A 27070-nucleotide genomic window follows, 5' to 3' on the forward strand; every position below is an offset into this window, starting at 1 on the left:
AGGGACTTTTTATCTGGGTAGATAGTGACAGGACAGGGGATACAGACTTTAAACTGTCAGAGGCAGATTTAGGCCAGATATAAAGAAGAAATTCTTCCCTGTGAGGGTGGGCAGGCCCTGGCACAGGGTGCCCAGAGCAGCTGTGGCTGCCCCTGGATCCCTGGCAGTGCCCAAGACCAGGCTGGAGAGGGCTTGGACCCACCTAGGATAGTGGAAGATGTCCCTGCCCATGGCAGGGGTGGAAGTGGATGGGCTTTAAATGTCCCTTCCAACCCAAACCCTTCTGTGATTCCATAATTCTGTGATTTGAACACTTTATTCCACTTTTTGTTTCTTTGTATTCCAGGGGATAGCAGTGTTCTTTTCTAGCATAAACACAGCCTTTACAGAGATGATTCAGGTTTTCTCTGGGAGCCTTTCACTTGCACTGTTTATGCAGGCACATCGTGTGTTGTACAATGTCTCTCTTGTTTGCCACGAGCATCAGCGTGGTGGGAAGGCAACAAAAGACTCGGAGGGACACTCAGCAGATGTAAGGAAACAATGCCAGCAGCAGGAGAAAATAGCTGGAGAGGCTGCTCCTGGGGCTGGGCACGTCCTCAGTGGGATGTGACAATGCTGTGGTGAGTGTGGAGAGCACCCCAAGTGGAAGCAGGTTTGTGTGCATAGTCACTGGAACCATTGGATCTTCTCCATACTGAGTAATGTGCTGGAGCTCTCACCTTTCCTGGGAGCAATGAGCTATCCCTACTGCCACAGGTTTTCTGAGGGATTTAGCCCGGGCAGGATGCTGGTGACAGCTCCTGTGCTTTGGCACACAGCAGTGTGAGGATGGAAGCCCTCTCTGCCCGCCGGCTGTGGTGTCAGAGCAGGACAGGTTCAGCAGGTGCAGTCCTGCTTTCTGTAGTGACCATTTCATATCCTTTCCTTTGGCTTTGTGTGGATTTGGTTCCTGTTTCTCCTAAAAATATGCAAACATGTCTCTGACAAGTTACCAGTCTTCTCCTGATTCTGTAGAATTTTCTTGTTCTGACTATTTTTTCCCCTTGGCCTTTTACATGGGCTGTTGTATTGAGTTTCCTTTTACTGCCTTTTTGGTCTTTCTTTGATTCACAGTTGTTAACTTCAAGACCTTGAAGCTGTGCTTTGACCTTTACAGCTCTGACAGTTTGCTAAGACAAGTGAGAAGTTTTTCTAGGAGAGTTAGTTATCACAAAAGGGTAGATGTTTCCTTAGTCCCATGTTTTACAACATCGCAGGTAAAGCAATGGAAAAAGATTTGAGTGTTTTCAGCTTCAGGTGGCTGTACTTCAAAATAACAATGAAGAAATTTGGAAGTCTGCAGCTTTGACTAGAGGGAATTCTTTCTCAAATGAGGGAATTGAGGAATTTTGAGACCCTCCCCTCGTGCATGGTGTGTGTCCTCCCTGCAGAGGGATGTTAATACACCAACGTGGCAGGAGAGGAAGGTGTAACCTACTGTGCTTATTTCAGAAACCTACTTTTATCATTCACCTGGCTGTAACTGTTTGGTTTTCTAAAGTGAATACTTAAATGTTTTGCATTTTAAAAGCCTACAATGGTTGAAGGTATATATTGCAAAAGTGGAGTGTTCCAATTTTAAAACAGATTTGTTTTGGCTGTGGGCTCGTCTACCATCCATGGAAATCTGTGCCAGTAAAAACAGATGTGGAAGCTGTCTGTCCAGAGGGTGAACTGAGGAGCCTGTGCAGTCATGTTGGAGCAACGTGGACACCTGGTTCCTTTGGGGACATGAGCAGCACCATATGAAGGACCCACTTAGTCACAACCAACTGTTCTGGAAGTGACTTCAGAGAGTGATTTTGTTTTTAATAAAAAAATACAGCGCTTTGAAATTGTAATTGCACTTGAGGAAACTGCATTTGATTCAGAGATATTATGGAAGCAATAAAGAGATTTAAAAGAAATCAGCAGTTTTCTGGCAATTATTTGCTCAGCTCAACTATTAATATTGGTTTGTTTGCCAGAACATGATCAAAAACATTTGGCAGGCAAGACTTGGTCAGGAAAGTGAGCCAGTAAAATTGAGCTGTCATCTAAGTACATACAGAAAAACTGTTCACTTGGCATGAAAAACAGACTGTTTACAGAAATAATAAACATGCCCTCGAAAATTATGTTCCTTCTCTCTAAAATCACGGAAGGTCACAAGACTTTGACCTTACAGAAGGAGCATAACACTTTATGAGACTCCTGTCAAAGCACATGATAAAAAATAAATACACTACAATAAAGAAGTGTCAGGCTGATGGCTCAAATGTGCCTTCCTGCGTATCCTGTCTCCTTCCCGCAGGATGTGGGGTGCCTGCTGCCAGGCCCACATGGAGGGGAGGGCAAACCCACCCCTTCTCCTGACACATCACTCCCCGTCATTAACTTGTGTTTCATCTCCCAAGCAAACCTTGCAAACAGCGAAACGTGTCAGAGTGACATGGAAGTTATTGGAAAGTGTAATTTGCAAAAGCCCTTCTGGTGATTCAGCTGCTGGATAGAGCCCCAGCGCTGGGTGTCTGTGAGGAATTCTGGATTTGGCCACAGCTTGCTGGTTTCTCGGAGCCCTGAGGATGGAGGAGTGAGCTCTAGGGAAGGATGGTGGGTGGCTGCAGCTGGAGGAGGTGTCCACCCCCGGCCCGCTCCCCCAAGGGCAGTGGTCTCACCTGTTTGCTCCTCAGGATTTCCAGGTTCACTCTTTATGTGGATTCTATAACTGTTAGCTTTAAGGCTCCAGTGTGAACTGTGGCCCTGGGAGGGAGGAACACCACTCACTCTGGCACCCCAGGGAACTGGGGTTATTTCGTGGAAGAAAAGGAGGCTCAGGGGGCCCCCATCACTTTCTGTTACTGCCTGAAAGGAGGTTGTGCTCAGGTGGCTGTCAGCCTCTTTTCCCAGGTAACAAGTGACAGGACAAGGCAAAGCACCCTCAGGTTGCACCAGGTGAGCTTTAGGTTGGGTGTTATAAATGGTTTCTTCACTGAAAGGGAGGTGAGGCTTTGGAACAGGCTGAATGTGTAGGTGTGGCGCCTGGGGATGGGGTTTAGTGGCAGCACTGGGTGAACCGTTGGTCTCAATGATATTTTTCCATCTTTAATGGTTCTGTGGTTTTTCCCTCCCCTAATTCCTTGCACAGCCATCGCCTTTCTGCTCCTCCTGCTGCCTCTGCTGGGGCTGGCTGTCACTGTGCAGTGCCACAGGGGCACAGCCAAGGGGCTTTGCAGCTCAGGTGCAGCAGGGGCTGCGCTCACCTGGGGAAGCAGCGTGGGCTGCAGAGCCAGGGAAGCACCAGCCCAGGACTGCCCACAAAGACATTGGGTTCACTGAGCAAGATAGAAAAATAAAGTCAAGAAGTTCAGCTCTGTTTTTTGAGGGCAGTTCAGACTCGTGGTCAGCACTGCTGTGCTTCCTGGAGATTTTACAGACTGACCTGATGTCATGCAGCCATTCTCCCTTCTTCCAGCATCCCTGAGTTCAGAGGGAGCAGAAGAGTTTCCTCACTGCCTTCCTCATTTGCCTCCTCCCAGCACAGCACGAATCTAGCCAGATAAGCTGTATTTTGGAAGTCCCCCAGTAGAGCTTATACATGAGCAGAACATAAAAGATATCTAAATTTATAAAGCCCGAGCTCTCTGCGTGTTGAGGTTGAGTGTGCAAGTATTTGGCTTTGGGTCTGTCTGCCCCAGCCCCACAAAACAGCTTAATCCAGAAAAAACAATCTAAAAAAAACTTCATTTGCTGGCAGTTTAGATTCTGTTTAGTTATAACTCACAACCTCAAAACATAGGAATTAAGTTTAATTGTTCATAAATTATACAGCACACAGCACATACTGTTGTAATCTGCGCTGCTCATATCTATATGAAGTATTAACACCAATGTTTAAACAATGTTTAAACAAAATACAAAGTCACCACAGGCAGCCTTAAACCTCAGCTGTACCATTTTGCTAAACTATTTTGGCTATGGATGTGATTTTTCACCCCTCTACCCTCATATGGTATTAATTCAATTGTTTTAGATGTTATACATGCGTAAGAACTAGAAGGGATTTCCTCAAACAACAAACACTGAAGATAAAAAGGTCGATGTTTATAAAAATGTCAAACTCCAAGGCTCTTCCATGACTTGTTAGAGGATTGCTCTCATGAAGACTCCGAGCCAGTCTCTCGGGAGTCCTCCAGCGAGGGAAGCTAATCCTGAGTTTCCACTCCTGCGTCCGTGCTCATCCCTCAGCACAGCACCGGCAGCAGGAGTGCTGAAGGGAGAGCAGGGAAATTTGGACGTGGTTTAAAAGATCCCAAAAGTTCTTGATCACTCTGGTTTTGCGTTTGTGCTCAGGAGCTCTCTGGAAGCAGCTCCCACACGGTGCTGTTGGTGTTCCTGCAGGGGTCTGTGTCTGCCAGGTGCTGAAAGGGCCCTCCCTGTCACAGCTGAGCTGCTGCTCTTCCGCAGCAGAGGCGCAGACAAGAAACCTTTAAAAGACATTGTCTTACCCTTGTTAAAGGAGGGGTTTGTATGTCTCTGCTCTTTACTTGCAGCTCTAAGCATGTTCTGGAAGGCCATGCTCTGTCACAGGGTGAGGTGGGAGAGCTTCTGGAGTCGCTGGGCAGTGCCTGTTCCCTGGGGAGCCTGTTCAGTGCCCCAGCAGCTTTTCCTGCCACCCAAGCTTAGCCCCACCTGACACAGCTCCAGCCACTCCTCAGGTCCAGTCCCTGGTCACAGAGAGGGGAGCTGTTGGCTGTGCAGGCGTCCTGGTGCTGCTGGTTGGGTACCAAACCTCCAGTGCCCTCTACAGCCTCCATGGAACTGGCTCCAGGAGCTCCAGACCCCTCCTTTCCCGAGGAGCTCAGCGTGGGCTCAGCACAGCAGCTGCAGCAGCCCCAGGACTGGGGAGAGAGGCAAGGCCTGCTGGCAGAGCCCCCCTCAATATTCCCCCTTCCTCCTGCCCTCTGCACTCACCTTCTCCTTATTCTGCAGGTCCCTTCTGTGGATGCCTTCAGGGCAGGCCGGGGAGCGGCTGTCGGCTCGCACCTGACACGGAAACCCTGAACGGGTGCCCTCCCACCCCCTGTGCCCGCGCTGCCACCAACCCCTGGAGCTGGGACACGGCTCTGGGACCCCCAACGCACCCTGAGCCGGGACACTGGGAACAGGGACCCCCCAGGCACCCCACACCCCTCAGAGCCCGGTCCTGCGACACTCGGGGACACCTGGGGACAACTGGGGACAGCCGGGGACACTCGGGGACACTCGGGGACACTCGGGGACACCTGCGCTCTGACCCGTCGCGGCCAGGGGGCGCTGGCGCCGCGGGACATGGGACAGGGAATGGGGACACGGGACAGGGAATGGGACACGGGAATGGAGAATGGGACATGGGGACACGGGACAGGGAATGGGGAATGGGGACACGGGAATGGGGACACGGGACAGGGAATGGGGAATGGGGACCCGGGACAGGGAATGGGGACACGGGACAGGGAATCGGACATGGGGACACGGGAATGGGGAATGGGGACACGGGGATGGGGACACGGGAATGGGGAATGGGGAATGGGGAATGGGGACACGGGACAGGGAATGGGGACACGGGACAGGGAATGGGACATGGGGACCCAGGAATGGGGACACGGGACAGGGAATGGGACATGGGGACACGGGAATGGGGAATGGGGACACGGGACAGGGAATGGGGAATGGGGACATGGGACAGGGAATGGGACATGGGGACCCGGGAATCGGGACACGGGAACGGGGAATGGGGGCATGGGAATGGGGACACGGGACAGGGAATGGGGAATGGGGACACGGGAATGGGGACATGGGACAGGGAATGGGACATGGGGACCCGGGAATCGGGACACGGGAATGGGGAATGGGGGCATGGGAATGGGGACACGGGACAGGGAATGGAGCATGGAGGATCTGGGAATGGGGACACGGGATAGGGAATGGGGACATGGAATAGGGAATGGGGTCACAGGAATGGAGAATGGGGGATACCAGACTTGGGATATGGGGATGGAGGATACGGGATGGGGGGCACAGGGTGAAGGAATAGTGGATACAGAATTTGGCCCATGGAAATGAGGGCTATGGGATACAGCCTCCAGGACATGGGGGAGAGAATGGGAGATACAGAGGATGGGAATGGGGATATGGGATAGGGGTGTGGGAATTGGGATATGGGATAGGGAAGTGGGAATGAGGGTGTGGGAATGGGGGATAAGGAGTGCAGGATAAGGGTATGGAGGGGTGGGACACAGGGCACAGGATAGGGTGCAGGGTGGGGATATGGGATGCAGGGTGTGGGATGCAGGGTGGGATGAGGATTCAGGGTGAGGATGTGGGATGGGGTGCAGGATGAGGGTGCAGAGCGGGGTGTGGGATGTGGGATGCAGGATCACCCCAGCCCAGGAGAGAACTGGGGAAGAGGCTCCAAGCCCAGCAGGATGAGCAGGCCGTGGTAAATGGCTCCATCTGGAGCTCGGCAGATCGCTATCAGTGGGTCTCGGAATGTCGTGTTAGAGTCCAAAAATTTGCAAGTGTCATAATATATGTACAGAAAGGGAAATTGTTTAAACTTCTTAATCAGCCGTGGCCATATATGGGTTTGAAATGTAGTTCTGAGCACAGTAAATAGAAATTTGCCATATCAGATGTAGGAATTGCAGTGTAAGCAGTGTGAAACTCAGGTCTTATCTTGCCTCAAGTGGATGGCAGATCTCCTTCTGGTGGCTTCAGTGTCAGCAAGGGTTTATCCCATACAATTTAAAATCCCTGCTGCAGGGTCAGGGGCCTTAAATGCTTGTGAGGGCCCCTGTCTGTGTGTGAAAGGAAAATAGAAGACCTGTTTTTGGACATGGCAGAATCACTGAAAGGAATGGTTTGGAAGAACCCTTCATCACTGAATTGTTTTGTATGGTTTGGCCTTCAGTGAGAGCTGTTTGATGTTATGAGCTCTCCAACTCAGGGAGTTTACCCATGGTAATGGTGCTTATGAGGGACAGGGAAGCTAGCTTTGATATGATTTTAATATGTATAAAACTTCTTGTTATTTTTTAAATAAAGTGTTTCAATTAGCCATTATTATGTTTAGTGATTTAAACATCTCCCTGCTAATCTATAAACCCAAATCGTCCAGATCTGATGTAGCACTCGAGAACTGGGAACCAGAAGTGACTGGAGGCAAACCATAAAACTGAAGAGTGTAAGGATTTTATTCTGCTTCTTCCCTTTTAAAAACCGAAGCCCTCAGCTCTGCACAGATGTAGTCATTAAGTGAATTTTATGAACCATAAACAGTCCTGCTGCAGTCACCCACGTGCACACTGAGGCTGTTTACAGCACGAGGCTCACAGGGTGCCAGCAAAGCATCCCTGCTTTCTGCACAGATGCAGGGCTGGGCTGGATTTCAGCTCACACAGGAGTGATAAGGACAGATCGTTGCTTTCTGCCTGAAACTCCTTTATCACCTAGAAATGAATGGTGCAGCCAGACGTGCTGTTTCAGGAGAAGCAGGGTTATTCACTGAACCACTGCCCTGGTGTTCAATTTGCTCCTTTATGTGTGTCCCGTCGTTTCAGAATGTGTCATCGGCAGTGTCACCTGCAGGGCTCTTGGCCATCACTCCTGGGGTGGCCAGGGTGGGTTTGGTGTGGGCTGGGCCTTGGTGATGGGCACTGAGCTCAGCCCCGGGCCGTGGCACCCCCTGTCCACAGCAGAGCAGGACAGAGGTACAGCTGTCACCAAGGCAGGTACAGCTGTCACCAGGGCAGGTACAGCTGTCACCAAGGGCGGTGCCACTGCACTCATCTCTCACTGGAGCCTGGCTTCAGGGGCAGCCACCGCCCTTTTGGCGGGGCTGGGGAAGGAGGTCTGAACCCACAGATCTGTTCATGGCCGGGAATCAGTTCACAGAGAAGAGGCTGTCCCAAAAATACTGCCTGGCCTGAAACCTAATCATGTATGCGGCAGCTTGCTGGTTTGTATATCCAAGCACTGCATCCCTTGCCCATGAACTAACTAAAAGTAAAAATAAATGAATAAAAATTTTAAATTTTAAAGAGAGAGAAGGGGGCTTTCACAGAGTGTGCCTTGCTGTTTGTGCTGGTCTGGGGCCCTGCACAATAAAAGGATTTGGGCAAGTGTCACAGCTGGGTACGTGCGTGGCACTCAGTGTGTGGTACCTGATGGCAGCCGTGGGGACAGAGGTGGCACATTTAGGCAGCTGCTCGTTCTGCTGCCTGTTCTAATGGAGATAAATGAAATGGATGCACACAATAGTGGTTTCAGGGATGGTTTCCTTATGCTCGGACAGAAACGGAGAACACCCAGTTTGTGAAGAGCTACTGGGATGTGCGTAGGAGGGAGGAGGATGGACCATGGACCTCGAGGGGCAGGGAAATAAAGGGATTGCAGCCCTCACTCGAACCGAACTGCATCCTCTAAGCGTGACTCTCAAAGATAATTCCATAGTCTGACTTTCTGACAAAGCCAGGTGTTCGCAGAAAATCATTTTTAGGGGGATACGTGTTAAATGGCCGCTGATGAAGCTTTACCCAGCCATTAAACATAACTTATTACTCAGGGCTGAGCTGTTCCCTCAGCCCGAGCGCTCCTTCCCAATTAGCCCGTGATGTCACGTTTTCCACTCTCTTCGTTGCACTTTGTGGATTTCCTGAATATTAAGTGCCGTGAGGAGGGAGCGGGAGGGAGGCGGCTGTGCCTGACCGCCCTCCTCGGGCCCCGGTGGGGAGGGCAGGGGCTGCGGGGCGATGCCCCCGCAGGGCACCGGGGGCCCGCAGTGCCCGGCAAGGCGGGCGGGCACAGCCCCGAGACCCGGGTACAGCTCCACAGCCCGGGTACAGCCCCGAGATCCGGGCACAGCCCCAAAACCGGGCACAGCCCTGAGCCGGGCACAGCCCCACAGCCCGGGTACAGCCCTGAGCCGGGCACAGCCCTGAGCCGGACATAGCCCTGAGCTCAGACACAGCCCTGAGCCCGGGCACAGCCCCGAAACCCGGGCACAGCCCCGAGACCGGGGCACAGCCCCACAGCTGGGCACAGCCCTGAGCCGGGCACCGAAACCCGGGCACAGCCCTGAGCCCTGGCACAGCCCTTGAGCCAGGACACAGCCCCGAGCCAGGACACAGCCCCGAAACCCGGGCACAGCCCTGAGCCGGGTACAACCCTGAGCCCGGACGCGACCCCTGAGCCCGGGCACCGCTGAACCGGCGGGCTCCGGGAACCGCTGTCCCCGGCGCTGGGGCGCGATGGGAGACACGGGGACATTTTATTGGAGTTTTAGAAAAGGTGATGTTGAGAAAACAAAGAATTGGTTGTGTTTAAAAGCCTCTGAGAGCTTTGATACAAGTTTAAAAAAACCCTCCCGAAAGCGCCCCGGTGTTTCATTGATGCGAGCAGCCCCGCGGCTCCGGTGTGATCTGGTGTGACCGGCACCGGGCCCCGCTCCCCTGAGCCGCCACCCGGCTGCGAGAGCCCTGCCTGGGCTGCCCCGGGTACCCCAGTATTTCCCCGGCTGGGATATTTCCCGAGGGATCCGGGAGTCGAGGAGTTGGAGTTTCGCTGTTCTCCCCGCCACGGCTGTAGGAGTCGGGAGAACTGCGGGAATTCAGCAAAACTCTTCTTCTCGTCAAATCGGGGATGAATCAGCGCAGCAAAAATATTCCCACGCCAGGGAAGATTTTAGATCACTGGGTGAACTTGTTTCCTTTCTCGTAGCAAAATTTTCACGGGTGGAAGTGTCATCCTTCTCGGAGTTACTCAGCCGAAACAGAGACATCAAAATATCTGAAGCGTGAAAGTGAGCGAGAGCAGCCTCTAAAAAACGCTTTCTGCTTTTATGCAAAACGAAGATCAGAAGAGTCTGGTAATGTGATAAATGCACCGATAGTTTCTGAAACCAGTTAGGAACATTTGTATAAAAATTATTTTTTAAAAAAGCTAACTAGAAATAGCCTGTTTCTAGCAGCCATTTAAAGCCTGTACCTGGTGCAAGAAAAAAAATCAACAAAACAACCCAACCCTAAACAAAACAAAAAAACCAGCAAACCCCCAAAATAACAACAAAACAAGAATTTTTAAAAGCCACTCGGTAAATGAGGAGCAATTTTGTAAATAAAGGTGATTCCATTCTGGTTGCTGGGAGGAAAAAAACTTGGAGTCTGCATCTTGTTCATGTGGTTGGTCCCTAAAACCCCACGTATGTTTCTGAGCTCCCATTCTAAGATGCTGCTTTTTATAAAAGTGGTTGCATGAATCTACCACCCCAAACAATGTGAAATGAAAGTACGGGTTTACATGCTCTGTAAGAGTACAGGAGATCAGACACTACTGCACTAAAAAGAGTAGTAGTAGTAGTAGTAGTTGTTGTAGTAGTAGTAATAATAACTATTATTATTATTATTATTATTACTTCTGTCCTTTTTCACAGGATTTGTTTTTCAACGATTTTAAATTCCTGACTGTGAGTACGGACAGATGGTGAAGTTCACCCTCTCTTCCTTCAGTGCAGCATCGAAATGTTTCAGTAGAAGCTTTTTCAGAGGTGCTATTTTTTATTTTATTTTATTTTTTTGGTGACCTGGGGGGCTGTAGGCCTGCTCGCGGGAGGATGTGGGATCCGCCGACCGTCCGTGCTCTCCTGATCAGCCTCGGGGCAGATGGATCCCAAGGATTATAAAAACTTAAATTATCAAAGTTGATGCCGTATGACAGGAAATTATTCCGGGTCTGTACCACTCTGATCCTAACCTGCTCCGGGGTGGGGATCGAAGTATTGTTATTTACAGTTGTTCTTGAGCTTTGATTTATTTTAAAGAAACAAAAAGCTCAAGGGAGGCGTGGGTAATTTCTTTTACGTGCACTATTTGTTTATGAGCGCGCTGGTCTCGGGGGTGAGGTTGTTTAAACAATCCGATGTGGATTTGCCTGCTCGCTTGGATGTGTCCAAAATTCTTCTCACTTTACTCATAATTATTCTCCTCGTTTCATGGTAATAGCTCCAGTGGCCTCTTTGGCCTCGGCCGTAGGAAATCAGCACGTTGGCGTGGAGCACCTTGTGATCTCAGCAGAGCAGATGGACAAAGCACGGCAGGACGGAAACGGGCAGGGTTTGGGGCTGGGATTTCTGATTGTTTTGGGGGGCCCGTTGGTCTCGGTCGGGGCTCCCCGGAGCGCAGGTGTGCGCAGGGACACGGCTGCCCCGAGATTCCCGGCAGGAATTCGGGGAGCTGGGGCGGGATGGAGGCGCCCGGTCCCGCAGCATCTCGGAGGGTCCCGGTGCCGGCCCCCGCTCCGCCGTGTGTCACCAGCCCGCTGACGGTGCACGCACCGAGATGATGTCTGAACAAATGACAACCCGCTAACAGCAGGGAGCACCCGGGCAGCTGACGGGGCTTCAGCCCGTTAGCGTTTCACAGAGCGAGTGGCGTAATTTTAAATTGAAGAAATGTGGAGAAACCAGAACGAATCCGCGCGGAACTGCTCCGTACGAGTCGCAGTTACCATATGGAACAGGTTATGTGGGCAGGCAGTGAAGTACAGAGCATAAATTAATTCGTTGTTGTCGCATGCAGGGGTGAGTAGTACAGAGAAACAGCAGCAGGACTCAAATAGCGCTGACAGGAGCAGCGGGGCGGCCTCGTGTTCTCCGCAGTTCCCTGAGCGCCTCCGCCTGCCCCTACCTCGATATTTAATTCAAGTTACGGGGCCGGGGGTTCCTGCAGGATGCGGGGCCCCGGGGCTGTTGGCTGGCTCCGGGCCGTGCCTGCGGAGCCCGCCCGGCGCGGGGCAGCCCGGGGCCGGGGAAGGCGCTCGGACACACGGGCCCCGACGGCAGCCGAGCGCTGGGACGTGTTCCCCGAGTGCAGCGCCCACGGGCGGCACTGGCGGGTGACCTCCGTGGCCGTCGCAGCTCGCTTAGGGCTTCCGAAACGGGGCCGGGCGAGATCCCGCGGCTGCTCCGCTCTGCCCCGCGCATCCCCCGCAGCAGTCGGGAACACGGGCCGAACCCTCTTTTTTTGGTCTGAAATGTTAAAAAAAGAGGCTGAGCTTCCCTTGCCGGAGGGATGAGCCCCGCTGCCGTCGCTCTGCGTGGGCCGGCCTGGCCGAGCCCGTGGGCGCCTCCCGCGATCACCGCCCAGGCGCGGTCACGGTCACGGTCACGCGTGGGCAGCCCCGGCCGTGGGCAGAGGCCGAGCGCAGCCAAAGCCGCCCCACGCCGTGGGACCCGAAACGATGTGCCCGTAATCCATTAGCGCCGACCTTTCCGGGAGGGATTTGGGCGTTCGGGCTCCTGCAGACCAATCTGGCTCGAAGCAAGGCAGTAACGAGCAGGGGCGGCTCGTGGGTCTCCGCTGTCGTGCGTGACGCAGGCTAAAGGGAATAGAATGAATCAGGTTGTACCGAGCAGAATGTCCGTGTAAATGATCTAAAAGTCCAGGGAAATGCTCGCTTCGCGCTGGGTTCTGTTCTCTAACCGGCTCCTGTTAGATGTTTACACCGCTATGACCGTGTCTGGGTGGGAACTCGGAGCTGGGGGCATCGGGGCCGGCTCCCCCTTGCCCTTGGCCTGCCCGGGCTCCGCCGGGCCCTGGACACCGCCCCGGGGCTGCCCCGAGGGCTCCGAGCGCGGCGGGGCAGGGCCGAGAGGACCGGCCCAGGCTCCATGTCCGCCTGCATCGGCCGAGGAGCCCCAGAGCCGCCGCTAGCCCGTCGGGGGAAGGGATGGGGAGGGGGACGAGGGCTGGACGGGAATGGGAAAGGGACGGAAGATTAGTGTGGGGACGGGAATGGGGATGGCCATGGATATGGATATGGCCACGGGGATGGGGATGGAGCCGGGGACAGGGACAGGGATGGTCATAAGAACTAGGCCGGGACTGGGAGCGGAGCCGGGCCCGGGGCTTCGAGGGGGCCAGCGCTTGTCTGGGTGTCTGCTCTCCCGCAGCGAGCAGAACGGGTAATTCGCTTTATATGGCGGGGGATCAAATGCTGGGCTGTAACCCCCGCCGCAGGTACTCGCCCGCCCCGGCCCCTTCCTTCCTCCGCAGCCCCTCCCGCGCCCTCCCCCGCCGCGCTGACGGCCCCGCGGGCCCGGCCGTATAATAGGCGGCCGCCGCCGTCCCGGGGCGGAGAGACACACGCTGCCCGGTGCCGCGCCCCGAGTGCAGCGGCGGGGACGGCTCCGGGCGGCCGCGCAGGGCCAGGGGAGGGGCGGCGGGGCGATGGGCAGAGCCCCCGCTGCCCGGCTGCCGGCCGGGGGGCTGCGCTAGGGCGGCCCCGGCGGCCGGGGGTCCCCCCGCGCCCCGGGGGCGGCGAGGATGCAGCACCCGCTGGAATTGGGCGCCGCGCGCTACTTCCCGGCCGAAGCCTTCCCCGACCACCGCTCGCACCGCTACCGCAGCTTCATGATCGAGGAGATCCTCACGGACCCCCCGGACGCCAAGGGCGCCGCGCCGGCCGGAGAGCTGCTCAAGTTCGGGGTGCAGGCGCTGCTCTCCGCCCGGCCCTACCACAACCACCTCGGTACGTGCCGGGGGCTCCCCGCGGCTGGGGGGCGGCTGGGGGCGGCAGGAGGGGAAGCATCGCCGGCCGGGGGTCTCCAGCGCCTTCGGGAGCCGGGTTCCTCGGAGAAAAACTCAGCAATTCTGCAAAGTTGCTGCGGGCTCTGCCGGCCGAGCGCATCCCCGCCGTGCCCGGGCGCTCCAGCCGGGAGCAGCCGCGAGTTTGGGGCCTAAAAGCGACGAAAGCGGCTCTGCCGCTCCGGCTCCGCACAGAATGGCGTTTGGATGGCAGGGAAGAAGGTTGTTGTGGATAGCTTTGTTTTGGGGTTTCCCCCGTGGTTTTGGATGAGGTGAGAAGTGCCGGAGCCGAGCAGCGGGGTCTGCGCGGGGCTGCGAGGGGCGGCAAGAGGCCCTGCGGTCACAGATTTAGCTGGAAACCCAACTTATATGTAAACAAAAAAAATTATATAATATACAGAGATATTATATATAGTATATAAATATATGCTATGTTTATATAATAATAATATAGCAGATGGAAGGCATAACATTCTATATTATAATCCATGTTTGGGTTTTTCTTCTAAAAGGGGTGCTAGCATTGTCTGCCCAGTCAAATATAGCATCCAGGACAAATGCAGTTTATTAACATATTCAAATAGGTTTGGGCGTTTTGTAATTGTAATTTTTATTGGTTTTATGGTTTGGGAGAGTTTTTTGCGGTTCTTTTTCTTTTTTTCTTTTTTTCTTTTTTCTTTCTTTCTTTCTTTTTTTTTTTTTTTTTTGTATTTTGCGTGTTTTTTTGGTTGGTTGGTTTTTAGGGTTTTTTGTTTGTTTGTTTGTTTGTTTTGGTTTGGTTTTTTTGGTTGTTTTTGTCTTTGTTTTTTTTTTTATTTACGGTACTGTTTAATGCATTTTGAAGGCTATTACTTAATATATTTTAAAGGCCGATATTTAAACGGATGATGGCGAACGCTTTCGCTTCGCAAGCCATCTTCAACTGCAGAGCCGTAGCTCTTCATCCATTGACCTGAACAGGAAAAGAGCATCCCAATCTCATTTTCTGCCTTTGAGAGAAAAAGCAGAAAGCGTCAAGCCCCTGAGCAAGGGAGCAGCATGCGTTAGAGTATCTAGAAATTAGTATTATTTTCAGGATGAACTATTCAGAACCGCTCGGAATAGCGGATCAGATGAAAGGCTCTTTACACCCCTCAGGCTCAGTTCCGCTGGGATAGGTGGGAGCGGGATGGGGCCCGGTAGGAAGGGAGGCGATTTCAGGCAGGCCGAGGAGAAGACCCCGCAGAGGCTCCCCCAAATCCCTTCCCCGGCGCTGAGTTCGCTCGTGTGTCGCTGTGGGGAGGCCGGGCCGAGCGGGACCGCAGCCCCAGCCCACCCTCAGGCCCGGGAGAGGAGCGGGGGCGTCGGGAGGGACCCAGCCGGGCCGGGCCGAGCCGGGCGAGGGATTTGAGCCGAGCAGAGCCGGGCCGGATCGGGGAGAGCTGAATCGAGCCGAGCGGAGCCGGGCCGGATCGGGGAGAACTGAACAGAGCCGGCCGAGCGGCGGCCCCAGCCCGCTGGAGCAGCATCCTCGGGCATGGCTCGCTGTCCCCTTCCCGGGCGCCCCTTCACAGGCTGCTCTTCACGGAGTGAGATAGAGATTATTATCAGGTCGAAAATACCCTGAAAACTCCTAGGAAGGGAATCCTGGGACCGTGGCCGCCTCCGCGGGTGACCGAGTTCAGCCGGGTCCGGCGCTGTTGGGTGGCACCGAGGGGATCGCCTTTGGGTTGGTTTGAGTTAATTTAACTTGTAACCCCCAAGTAACTCCGTGATTAGCATGTGCTGGTGGAAGGGTAAAGCGTGTCTGTGCTGTGGAGGTGGCAGAACCGGGGGGCTCGGGGCCGAGGATGGAGGGGAAGGGCCCGGGGCTCCTTTTGGGGCCGCTCTCCGGGCAGCCCCCGCTCCCTGCCCGCGCTGACCGCCGCTCTCTCCCGCAGCGGTGCTGAAGGCGGAGCCGGCCGCCGTGTTCAAGTTCCCGCTGGCTCCCCTGGGCTGCTCGGGGCTGGGCTCGGCGCTGCTGGCCGCCGGCTCGGGGCTGCAGGGCGGCTCCGCCTCGCCGCATCTCCCGCTGGAGCTGCACCTCCGCGGGAAGCTGGAGCCGGGCCCGCCGGAGCCGGGCAAGGCCAAGAAGGGCCGCCGCAGCCGCACCGTGTTCACCGAGCTGCAGCTCATGGGGCTGGAGAAGCGCTTCGAGAAGCAGAAATACCTCTCCACGCCCGACAGGTAGGCCACGGCCGACCTCGGACCCGGGGCGCGACGCCACGGGACGGGCTCATTTTGCTTGAAAAAGTCGGGAATCTGCCGTCCGAGAGGGAAACTGCCGGCCTGACCCCCTCTCTCTCTCGCCCGCAGAATAGACCTGGCCGAATCGCTGGGGCTCAGCCAGCTCCAGGTGAAAACCTGGTACCAGAACAGGCGCATGAAATGGAAGAAAATAGTAAGTGTCCCTTATTAACAGTTCTTCCCCTGGGCGCGCCGTGTCCGCGTTCGAGCCCTGCCCTGCGGGCTTCGTCCTTCTGCATCTCGGCCCTGGCACGTTTAGCGATAACGTTAAGGATAATTATAATAGTAATGATGACGATGACGGTAATAATAATATGGCTCTGGTCTTTAATACCGTGTCCCCGGTCCAGCATCTCCGGGGCTCCGGCCGGCCGTGCCTCCCCGTCCTGTCCCGTTGTTCCGCTGGGCCCGGGGCAGCCCGAGCGGAGCCGCACCGGCCGGGGCACGGGCGAGAGAGGGGCTGCTGAGCCCCGGGCCCTTCCTCCGCCCCCTCCTCGCCTCGCAGGTGCTGCAGGGGGGCGGCCTGGAGTCCCCCACCAAGCCCAAGGGCCGCCCGAAGAAGAACTCGATCCCCAGCAGCGAGCAGCTCTCGGAGCAGGAGCGCGCCCGCGACGCCGAGAAGCCGCCCGAGAGCCTGGGCTCGCCGGCCGAGGTCAGCCAGGAGGAGTGAGGGGCAGCTCGGGGAGGATGGAGGGCAGCTCGGGCCGTGGTTGCGGCCGCCCTCGGGACCCTCGGACGCTTTGGCCGCGCTCCGGCCGCCCCGGCCGCGCCCTCTCCGCGCTGGGCTGCGCCACGGCCCGAGGGGCCGGCAGGACACTGGATCCCACCATCCACATCTACTCGCGCTCTAAAACCCTGTGGTGCCCCTAGTTATTCGAAAACTGCATTTTATGATCAGTTTTATTAATGCGAAGATATTTACTTTATTTCAATAAAGTATTTTATGAACTATTGCTCCGAGTAGCGTTATGCTTTGGGGTTGATTTTTTTAAAAAATTTTTTGGTTTGGTTTGGTTTTTTCCCCCACGGAGACAGATCAGAGATTCAAAACCAAGTTCCAGGCTGAGCTACAGAGAAAGTGCAAAGCGCAGTGGTACCGGGTGGATTCTCCCGTCGTTTTTCGCCACGGTTCGGCTGCCCGTGGCCGGGAGAGGCCAGACCCTCGGCCTTCCCTTGGTCAAATTCGGATGCTTTCGGATTTTAAAGACACGTTAGTTGGTGACAGAAGGTTAAGTTCTGCACTGCGCATCCTGTACGGTATTTAAAAAAAAAAAACTGTTTATTGCTGCTGCGATGTAGCAGCAAAAATCCTAGTACGAAATCGTGGCTTTGTTGTTCGGGTGGGGGTTTTTGAATTTTGTTTTATTTTTTCGCTTGTTTTCCCCGAGTCTCTTCTTCACGTTTTCCGTTGGGATGTTAAATTACAGACCATCCACCGAAACATGCAATTACTGCTATTCTGCTAAGAAAAAGAAAAGAAAATAAAATAAAAGAAAAAAGCAGCAGCGCAGGGAAGAACGAGAGGCGGAGAGCGAGGGCCGGGAGCGGCGGGATAGCCCCGGGCTGAGCCGCTGCTGCGGGGCCGCCTCGCAATTAACGGCGGTAATTAATAAACGGTGGTAATCAATTAACGGCGGTAATCAGCGCTCTGGGCTCGGGGCTGGTCTCTCCCCCCTGTCCCGGCGGAGCGGGATCCCTGTCCGGGGCAGCGGCTCCGGGAGGCTCCGGCCCGTCCGTGCCCAGCGGCGGGAGCGGGGCACAGGCACAGCACGGCCGGGCTTTCACCCCAGACCGCCCCGCATCGCCGCCGGAGGAGCCCTCGAGGTGAATCTGCTCTGAACTCCTGCCGGCCGTTCCAGTTTTCCTCTTTTCTCTCTTCGGCCCCGCTGCCCAGCACGGCCCGGCTCGGGATGTGCCCCAAATCCAGCCCGGGATAAATCAGCCCCCGGGATGAGCGGAGGAGGACACGGCCGGTGCTGGGTAAACAGGAAACAACCTCATATTCTTACACTGAAATGACTTAGATATTTAACCTAGCAATTGGTTGAAAGTGTTTTTTTTTTAACCTGAGGATGAGGACGGGTGCTGGGAAGAGGGAAGGCGGCGGTGGGGCTGGCAGGGCCGGGGTTTGCGGGACCCTTCGGCGCGGTCAGGACACGCAGGGCGTGTGCCTTTGTCACTCCCTGTCACCTCTGGCTGCTGTTTCTGGGGCTTTCAGAGCGCACGGGAGCAGCACCCGGTTTTAATTAAAAGAGAGATTGGCTGGCGCATTAAGCTAAATTAACAGGACGACAGGCTGCGTTCGTGTCACACACAGGGCTGGAACAGCCGAGCTTCCCTCGGTGCTAGCGCCTTCGCTAGAGAATGTTAATATTTTCTTTCCACAGCCGAGAAAGGGACGGAGCAGCGATTGTATTTTCTCAGATCATAAGGTGATGGGGTTTTTTTCAGCACACGAATCGTTAAATAGAGTAAGTTTGGGGGTTTTTTTCTGATTTGTGTTTTTCCCTCGTAGACAGCCGAGAGCGGGTTGGGGATGCTTTGGTGAAGCCGCGTTTCTGCCCGGCCGGGTCCGGCCGCTCTATCCGCGCACGGCGGCCCCGGGGCAGCCCACGCAGGTAAAACCCTTCTGTTGTGCCGGGGCAGGGAAATCCCCGAGGGGGCTCGGGCGGAGCTTCTCTCGGCCCGGCAGGCCCCGAGAGCCCCGCACGCGGCGGGTGGAGCTGAGCCCGTGCGGGGCAGCAGCGGGCACGGAGCGCTGCGGGAGCGCTGCCCGGGACATCCCCACGGCATCCCCGGCCGAGCCCCGGCCCCGCTTTAGGGACACATTCCTGCTTCGGGAGGAGCCCGTGACAGCCCCGAGAGGCTGCGAGCCGGCTGAGGAGCCCTCTCGCCTCCTCGGCGACGCTAACGAAACCCGGAGTCCTCTCAGGCACGGAAGAATATATCGGACAACACACCTGACTAATGGGATTTCTTCACTGGTCGGTTAGGTTTGTGTTTTCTTGTGATATGTATATACACGTACAGTCACACACAGGCATTCCGATTGTTTTTAACAATTTTATGTGTTGCTTTCTTGTCCAATTTGAATTCCCCGCAGGTTCTCCAGGTCGGCTGGGCTGGGCAGGCCGGGGGGCAGCAGCCGGGAGCCGGCAGAGAGAGAGGGGCGCTCAGAGGGATGGGGGCGCTGCCCGGGGCAGGGCTGCAATGACAGCATCTCCGATGTCCCTTCCAGCCCAAACCACGCCGAGAATCCCTGATTCTCTTTGAAAAGCGAGCATAAATGCCACCGGCCGCCAGTGACAGCCCTTCCAAACGCGCTCGATAACATCCCAGCGCATTTAACAGCAGGGCTGGGGCTGCCCCTGAGCAGCACCGACGAACTTCGCTGGCCCCTGAGCGACCAAAGGAAAGCACTGCAGGCCTCGCCTGCACACAGGTTCCGTGCTGATGGATAAATGTGGACTGTGCAGCATAACCATTTCACTTTCCGACTGCCTTTCCCAGCTGTGAGGAGCCCGGGCGGTGCTGCCGGGCTGCGATTCCGATTCCCGCAGAGCTGCTCAGTCCGCAGCAGCCCCGGGAAGGGCTGCGTGGTTTCGGTCCGTGCTGCGGCTGCTCCTCAGAGCCCGGCTCTGCCGTGGGAATGATCTCACCGGGCAGCACCCAGAGCTGCTGCAAAAGCCACGAGCATGATTTGCCGCTGCTGTGTAATTCTGGAGCCAGTAAAGGATATTTGTAGCTAATACACCTGATGGTCGCTCTCTGTCTCTGTGTAAATAAGCTGTATTACCACGCACATTCATGCTGGGAGAAATGCGTCCACACTGGGAAACTCCACATTTAAATTACACCTGCATAGGTAGAACAGCGTGTGTGTGTTTTCTCTGCAAACAAAGTGGAAGGGTGTGGATTGAAGGCTGGAAAAGTGGATCCTTCCATGTTTGACTGCTGCTCGGGTCACAGGTAATCAGCAAACGTTTTGATGGTTTTCTTAACAAAAATCCTTTTAAGGCGAGTTTCCATTTCAAACATCCTAAATTCCCTTTTTATGAAGCATCTCAAAGAAACCCGAGAAAAGTTCTGCTTTTTCATCAATGTCAATTTAAATATAGCTGCACGGAGCCCGGGGTGTGAAGGTGAATGCCGTGGGTGTTTATTCAGAGGCAGCTCTTGGCCTGGGGCGCTGCGGGGGCCCTGCCCTGACTCCTGCCCCACACCTGCAGGGAGGCAGGGGAGGTCTGGAAGAAAAAATTCATCCTAGAGCAATGCTTGTGGGCACTTCTCACAAAAACCCCAAAAGCACAGAGTTGATGCTGCCTTTTTCCCTCCAGGGGTGGGAAGCGCGGAGGGGATGGAGTGGGGATGTGGATGGGGGGGTTCAGTGGGATGGGGAATGGAGGGGGATGGGGGGGGGATTCAAGAGGAACTATGGGGGGCTGTGAGGTGTGTGGGATGATGGAGGAGTAGGGATGCAGGTGCTGTGGAAGGATACAGGGTGTGGGGAGGGGGTGGCATTGAGGGATGTGGAGGGGATGCAGCATGCGGGGATGTGGGGCTGGGGGTGAGGAGGCTGGAGGGGGATGCAGGGAGGATGGAAGGGTGGGAAGGGACATATGGGGGTTGTAGGGAACATGGGGAGGATGTGGGAGGATGCAAGAACACCAGTGTGAGACTGTGGGGGGTGGGGGAATATCGAGGGGTATTGTGGGGTTGTAAGGGAAGGAGTGCAGGGAGATTTTGTGGGGCATGGAGAGCAGGGAGGGGATGCTGGAACCTGCACCCCCATGTACTGATAAAAGGCATCACCCAGCACCATCTCAGAGTGCTGGGGTGGGCCAGGCCTTCTTGGATTTGAGGTGAAAAATTAACATCTATCTGGGACTTTTCCTCAGCATTTTGGTCCAAAAGGAACCGAATGCAGAGGTTGAGGTGACCTACTGAGTTCAGTCAAATTCTCTAAAGTCCATTAACCAACATGTGATGTCCTGTTATTAGATGTTTGTCTTAAGCCTCATGTTGGGTTGAGGTCATTGCACACTCCTTAGATTTGGTTGTTTCAGCTGAGTTGTAGAGTAGATAAAATCTAAATGCTAAACTCCCAATTCCCTGAAATTTGGCCCAGCAATGTGTAAATAAAGCTCAGGGCAAGTTTGCATTATCCATGCTAACACAGCTCTCCATGCTGTTATGTCTGCTTGGCTGAGCTTTGCCATGAAATCTACAGGAAAAGCACCAGGAGGAAAGCTTGGGGACAGGGATGGCTCCCTTTAATGAGGCTGGTGGTGACCACTGGGTCAGCAGGCAGCAGTTTTCATGGCAGACTTTAAAAATACATCCCTTGCCCCCCAGCTCTGCGTGGATGGAAAAGTCCTGGTTGTGCATGGGCTCATCTGTTTACAAACAGAGTCCATTAAAGCATGATTATGTACATCATGGGCTCTTCCTCTGCAGGGTCCCCAGGCCATTGTTTATTCTGCACCTATATTAGCCAACCACAAAATGAGCTTGTGGTGTTTTCAGAACGTGTTTCTCTTTAGGATGGGAACGTGGGAACTTTCCGAAATTGAAATGGGACACAAGGCCAATGAGAAAGGGCCAGAGTTGTGCCTGAAGTTTGAGTTTTAGTGCAATGAGAAGATCCCACTTTCTTGCAATGGTTTTCCCCTGAGAGGTGCAGCTCAGAGAGCACTGGGCAGAGCCCACTCGCTCTCTGAGGATGCTGAAGTCAGGGGGTTTCATTTAAAGGAAGAATTACCCCTGGAGGGGGAAACCCTTGGGTCACCTTGAAGAGCTCAAGTTGAGATGTGCCTGCAGCCACAGCCCAGCCCTTCCCCACTCACAGCTCCCCAGGCATGAGCTGCAGTGAAAATGACACAAAGCCCATGAGTTTATGGCAATTGCTCCCCAGCTGGTGTCCCACGAGTGCCCAGCTGGGCGCTGCCTGTGCCCCTTCCCCACCTCAGCACACCCTGCCAGGAGGCAGCAAACCAAGGGTTAACAGAGCCCAGGGCAGATGTGCAGGGGAAAGCTGCCTGTCCTGGGAGCTCTGACGTCTGTCTGGAGACACAGGACTGCAAAACTGGGAGAGGAGAGCCTCAAAAACGGCACTGGGCTATTTTACATCAATTACAGAATTTTTATGTGGATTAGATTAATTTATCATGAACTATCTTCTCCAGCTCTGAAGCTTTTACTTTGTGAAGAATGACTGTTTTGTCAGGGAAGAGTTCTGGGTAAAAATCTGCATAAGGCAGGAGATGTCAGCAAAGCACAAGTCTGACTTTGACTGGCAAGGAAGGTGCTCCCAAAATGCTCCTTTTTCACCACAGTGAGCTCTCTGAGGGAGAAGCTGCCTCTTCATTTTGATCTAACAGGCTTTTTCCTTTTCTGCTGCTTGACAAGGTTTTAGAGAGATCCCATGCTGTTATTGCTGCTAGAAACATTTTCTAAGGTGTCTACTAAAGATTAAAGACAAGGAATACAAACCCCAAATATTTTCAAATTATATTATCTCTTAATTGTACAATTTGCTGAAATATGGAAGTGAATAACATCTTGTCTGAGTCAAAATAGCCTTTAATGGATGTTTAAAGAATCTAATCATCTCTGTGTCTTGTCCTCTTCTTTTTGGGAAAGTGAGAGCTGGGTTGCTGAATATTCCCATTTATTAAACAGAAATTCTCACAGAGCCTGTTCAGACTGTGCAAAATGCTGGTTGTCTGTGCCAGTCCTTGCAGATGCTCAGAGCCTCCTCTCATTCCACCCTCTGAGGCTCAGCGCTGCCATAGGTAAGGTTTAAAGGGTCCCACAGGGTTTTTTTTTGAATTCTCTGGTGTGCTGTGAACTTTCCACGTTAATGAGTTTGTCAATATTTCGTGTTCAGATTTCATACTGTAATTTTAGAAGTCACAGAGTGCTGCTTGTTTCCTGGCGTGTCTCACCAGGCGAGTGCTGGTGTACAGACCGTGGTGTAAAACAGAACAGAGCACGTTGAGCCCAGCGCTTATTTGAAATTAAAATTCCTTATTCACCAGCATTTGTACCAGTAAAGTACAAGTGTTCAAATATTTGCAGAAAGTGCCTGTGAAGCAGCTGCAAATAGGGCTGAATTTGCCTCTGAATTCCAGCGAATATTTGCAGATTTTGGGCTGAGCTGTGCTGCATGCAATGCTGCAAGGGCACAGGTTTGTAGGTGCCAGTGCTTTACAATTACCCGTGTGCAAATTGCAGCTAAGCCAGCTGGATTTAACTCTTATTGATTTAAAGGGAAAAGTACAGCCAAGCCTGAAAAAAATCCTGAACCAAACCCCTCCAAGCAAACGCAGAGAACAGCAGAAGCTTTAGATAAATACCCATATTAGCGCTCTGCAGCTCTCACTGCAGCTTTCCCTGGCTCCCGGGTGGAAAGGAGGCAGCAGAGTGAATTTAACCCCTCCATTCCCCGGTGGCAGGAGGAGCCTGCAGGGCAGGGCTCGCTGCTCAGGGGGGACTCCAGCAAGCCCAGATCTCCCCCTGAGGCCCCAGAGGGCTCCTTCTCTGCCGGGAAGGTAAGGCGTTCACAATCGCTTTCAGAAAACGTCATTTTAGCAGAATTTCGTGTTTTCAGCATGCAAATGGGTTCAGTGTGATCAGGACTCAGGAGGGAGTGCTTGGCTCCAAAGGGATGTAGTTTGCTGAGGTTTGGAAAGCTTGGCAGGGATGCTGGGCAATGAGCTCCAGAGGCTGGCACGGTGTCTTGAAACACAGAATTTCCAGTAAGTTTTGCTCCTCTTGCTGCACCAGGAAATATCTGGATGGCAAAACTTCCACAGGTTTCTGTGATCATCTCTTGCCTGTCTCCCTGATGCTGTTGCCATGCTTGTTCCTTTTAGGAATGGATTTATAAGACATCCTGACAGACCTTTCTGTGACCAGACTGAGACGTGATCTGTTGGATATTGGAAAAAAATAGCAGGAAAAGGTATTTCTTTGTATCTAAATTTTTTGATTCTCTACAGTCCCTCACAGTGTCTTCTCCTAGATGAGACAAACCCCAGAGAAGGTGTTATCCCCTCATGGATCTGGAAGAGTTATGTTTGGGTGGGATAAGAAAACACTGCCTTCATAAACAGGGAGCCCAGAACTGGCAGCACCCAAAACTGGGTCAAAGACTGTGGTGTACATTGGAGTTTTCTGCCCTATTAACATTAAAAACATAAAAATATCATCAGAAAGAAACATCTTGCTTTCTTAGGCTTGGATAGATGCACTCTACAAAAATCCTCTTCTTTGACCTTACGTTTACAGATCTCACAATTTCCAGGTGTGTTTTTCCTGATGATATTTTTCCTGCTGGTATTCATGGTCAGTGTGTCCTCGGTGTCCACAAATTCTCCCCAGTACACATTCTGTTCCTGTGTTCAACGCTGGTGAAAGCTCCAAGGCCAAGGACCATTTTCAGGGTCAGAGATTTTTATAAATAGAGCTGCTGTATACCTGGGTGATGCAACTTCTCCTCCCAGGAATGAAAGGTACTTTAATCCTGAGCACTTCCATGAGCTGGTTTCCTAAAGAGACAAGAGGGCTGGAGATAATGGTTGCTCTAGAGAACGCAGGTGTCACCCTGTTCTTTTCTAATAATAAGAATAATAAGGGTTTTCCCTGCACTGCCCAAGTTCTTGAGCTGGGCCTGGCACAAATCTGTTAATTATATTTGGATCCCTCTTGTTTCTGTCTCAGTGCAACCCTTGAGATTTGACCTGTGACAGATGAACCATTGACAGTTAGAGGATGAACAATGAGATAACTCCAGGGATTTTACAGTCTGGGTTACACTCCCCTTTCTTCACTTCAGTCCTCTGCTTTCCATCACTCGTGGCACAGGTGGACACTGCATCAGCCTCTAGCAGGCAATTCTTGTGTCTGCTTGGCATTTTCAGCCAGATTACCTGGGAACAAGCTCTGTTGTCTGTGCAACAAGAGCTACTCCCCATTGTTTGCTCTGCTAATTGCCACCTGCTAATTTCCCTTGTCCCGAGTGTTGCCCCAAGGATAACAGCCTCTTCTCCTTTCCCCTGCAAATCTTGGCTTTGTGGGGCTCTGCCGTCATTCCCTCAATGTTTCCCCACTGGGCTGTGCTGAGCTCTCCACTCTTTGGTCCAAACCACGATGGGTTTCATTTCTGGCTGAAGAGCATCAGTGCCTTGCCTGTCCATGGCAGGGGGGTGGAAGGAGGTGATTTTTGTGTCCCTCCCAGCCCAAGCCATGCAGGGATTCTGTGATTCTCTGCAGGCATATGCAGTGCTTTTGGAACAAGACCCTGGCACGTTCCTTTCTGCCTGGTGCTCTTCCATATCTTTCATCAAGAGCTTTCTCAGAGTCCTGGGTGCACACCTGTGGTGCCTAAATTCCCTGTATCCCTGTTTTTGGAGAGAATCCCAGTCCTTGAGGCAGCTCCTGTGGTCAGGTTGCCCTCCAATGGTTTGCTCAGAGCACTCTCAGTCTTTCTGATCACCCAAGGAATTTCACTTTGATTCCCATGGAATGTTTAATTCCCTGAATGTTTTATTCCATGAGGTTCTGGAACTGGAAGTGGAGCTGTGCTGCACAGAGGGAAAGGTGGAAGCCTCCACGGAGACTGTGGTTGCAACCCTGCTCATTTATAGGGCTGACTTTGATTTCTTTTAATCGAACATGTTAAAAGTTGGCATTCAGAGATGTCAGGGCTCATTACTGAAAAGTGTTGGTGGACTGTTTAAAAAATTTGGACTGAAGACAGAAGAATGAAAACTTTTTCTTATATGGTTAATGTTTCATCCTATCCCTGAAGATTTCCAGTGAATTCAGAGATGTTCTCTAAAGTCAAATGGCACAAAACCCCCATGAAAACCAATCAAAAAGGAGAAAATATTGAAAAAAGTTTCTTGCATAGGTAAATGAAAATGAAAAATGTTGGAAGGTTGTTGGGATTTGATTTGAATTTCAAATACTTTTTAAAAATTTTTAATTTTTGTTGTTGTTGTTGTTTTAAACCTAGGTCATATGATGCACTAAAAATCTGCTGAGGAAGATGGCAAATTTTAGCCCATTGGAGTTTTTTCATGCAGAGTGCTTAGTTCAACACTGCTGTGAGAAGAATAAACTTGGGGTGTCTGGCAGTACCCTGTGCTCCCCATGAACCCATTCTGGCTGCACCCAGGTGATTCGTTCAGGTTGATTTTTCTCAGAAGATGTAACTGAGGATCTGAATTTAAGGAAAGAACTTCTCCTTTTTCATTAGAAGAATGCTGGCCAGCGAGACTGGGATTGGGAGAGCAGAGCAGTGCCAGGAGCTGGGCTGCTGCACCCAGGGCATGTTTGAGAAACTGAGATTTCTCATAGCAATGGAGTTCCCCTCCAGATGCCTCACGTGTCTGGGAGGAGGCTCCAGGACCATAGTGTTCCATGGAAATTTTGGTGGTCTGGAGCACTGACAGCCTTCATTCATCTGCAAGTGTCTGCCCTTGTCCAGAGAAACAACCCTGGGGTATCCAGATTGGTAAGCTGGACTCAAATCATGGATGTGAGCGCTGCTGGGAGGGTAAAGGGAGCAGAAGGAACCAGTAAAGGCGGCTCTGCTCTATCTGTTTTTATTTAATAGACTGCATGAGTTTCAAATCTGCTGCAAACTTAAATCAGGGTGAAATTTTGCAGCGCAGGGACACCCCTCAGTGGACCTGGGTATTAGTGTATATTAAAGAAAGAAAGGGGAGGGTGGGGAAAGAGGAAAAAGGCTCCCCAAGAGTTTAGAGTGGGATTCTGGTTTGTGTTGGATCCTTGTCCTCTAAGCTTAGAGCACTCTGGTAACCTGAAGGATCAAAAGTGTGCTCAAGCCCTTAAATAGATGACTCGGAAATACTTGAAATGTGTTTCATTTTATGGTGAGTTTAATGTTTCTGATCTCGGTGCAATTTACAATTACAATAAATATCACAAAAAATTAATGTGGCCACTTCAAATACAAAGGAACGACAAAGTGTAATCTGAGAAATTTTTATCAACACACAATTTCCTTAACAAAAACATCAATGTATCATTTCAGAATGCCAAGAAATATTTATCTTTTGGGACAGCAAAATCATTTACAGAACGTTTTAACTGCTAAATAAATATTTTACTGGCAACTTCTGAGGCATCAT

At 52.8% G+C, this 27070-nt stretch overlaps 1 protein-coding gene across 1 annotated transcript; it reads left to right on the forward strand.

Moving 5' to 3' along the window:
* Positions 1-13382: 13382 nt before the first annotated feature.
* On the forward strand, positions 13383-16578 carry BARX1 (BARX homeobox 1). The gene is made up of 4 exons (XM_054281214.1): positions 13383-13587; positions 15563-15848; positions 15978-16062; positions 16414-16578. The coding sequence occupies exons 1-4, from the start codon at positions 13383-13385 to the stop codon at positions 16576-16578; spliced, it is 741 nt and encodes a 246-aa protein (XP_054137189.1).
* The last annotated feature ends 10492 nt before the right edge of the window (positions 16579-27070 follow it).

The sequence above is a fragment of the Melozone crissalis genome, unplaced genomic scaffold (genome assembly GCF_028551555.1).
Source record: "Melozone crissalis strain CALT ecotype California unplaced genomic scaffold, PUWL_Pcris_2 ptg000029l_1, whole genome shotgun sequence".
NCBI lineage: Eukaryota > Metazoa > Chordata > Aves > Passeriformes > Passerellidae > Melozone > Melozone crissalis.

What these genes read in the sequence shown, in the direction of transcription:
- BARX1 (XM_054281214.1), top strand. Translation starts at nt 13,383, where the DNA reads ATGCAGCACCCGCTGGAATTGGGCGCCGCGCGCTACTTCCCGGCCGAA. An exon ending in TACCTCTCCACGCCCGACAG is followed by an intron (nt 15,849 to 15,977) that starts GTAGGCCACGGC and finishes TCTCGCCCGCAG; the next exon opens with AATAGACCTGGCCGAATCGC. An exon ending in GCATGAAATGGAAGAAAATA is followed by an intron (nt 16,063 to 16,413) that starts GTAAGTGTCCCT and finishes CTCGCCTCGCAG; the next exon opens with GTGCTGCAGGGGGGCGGCCT.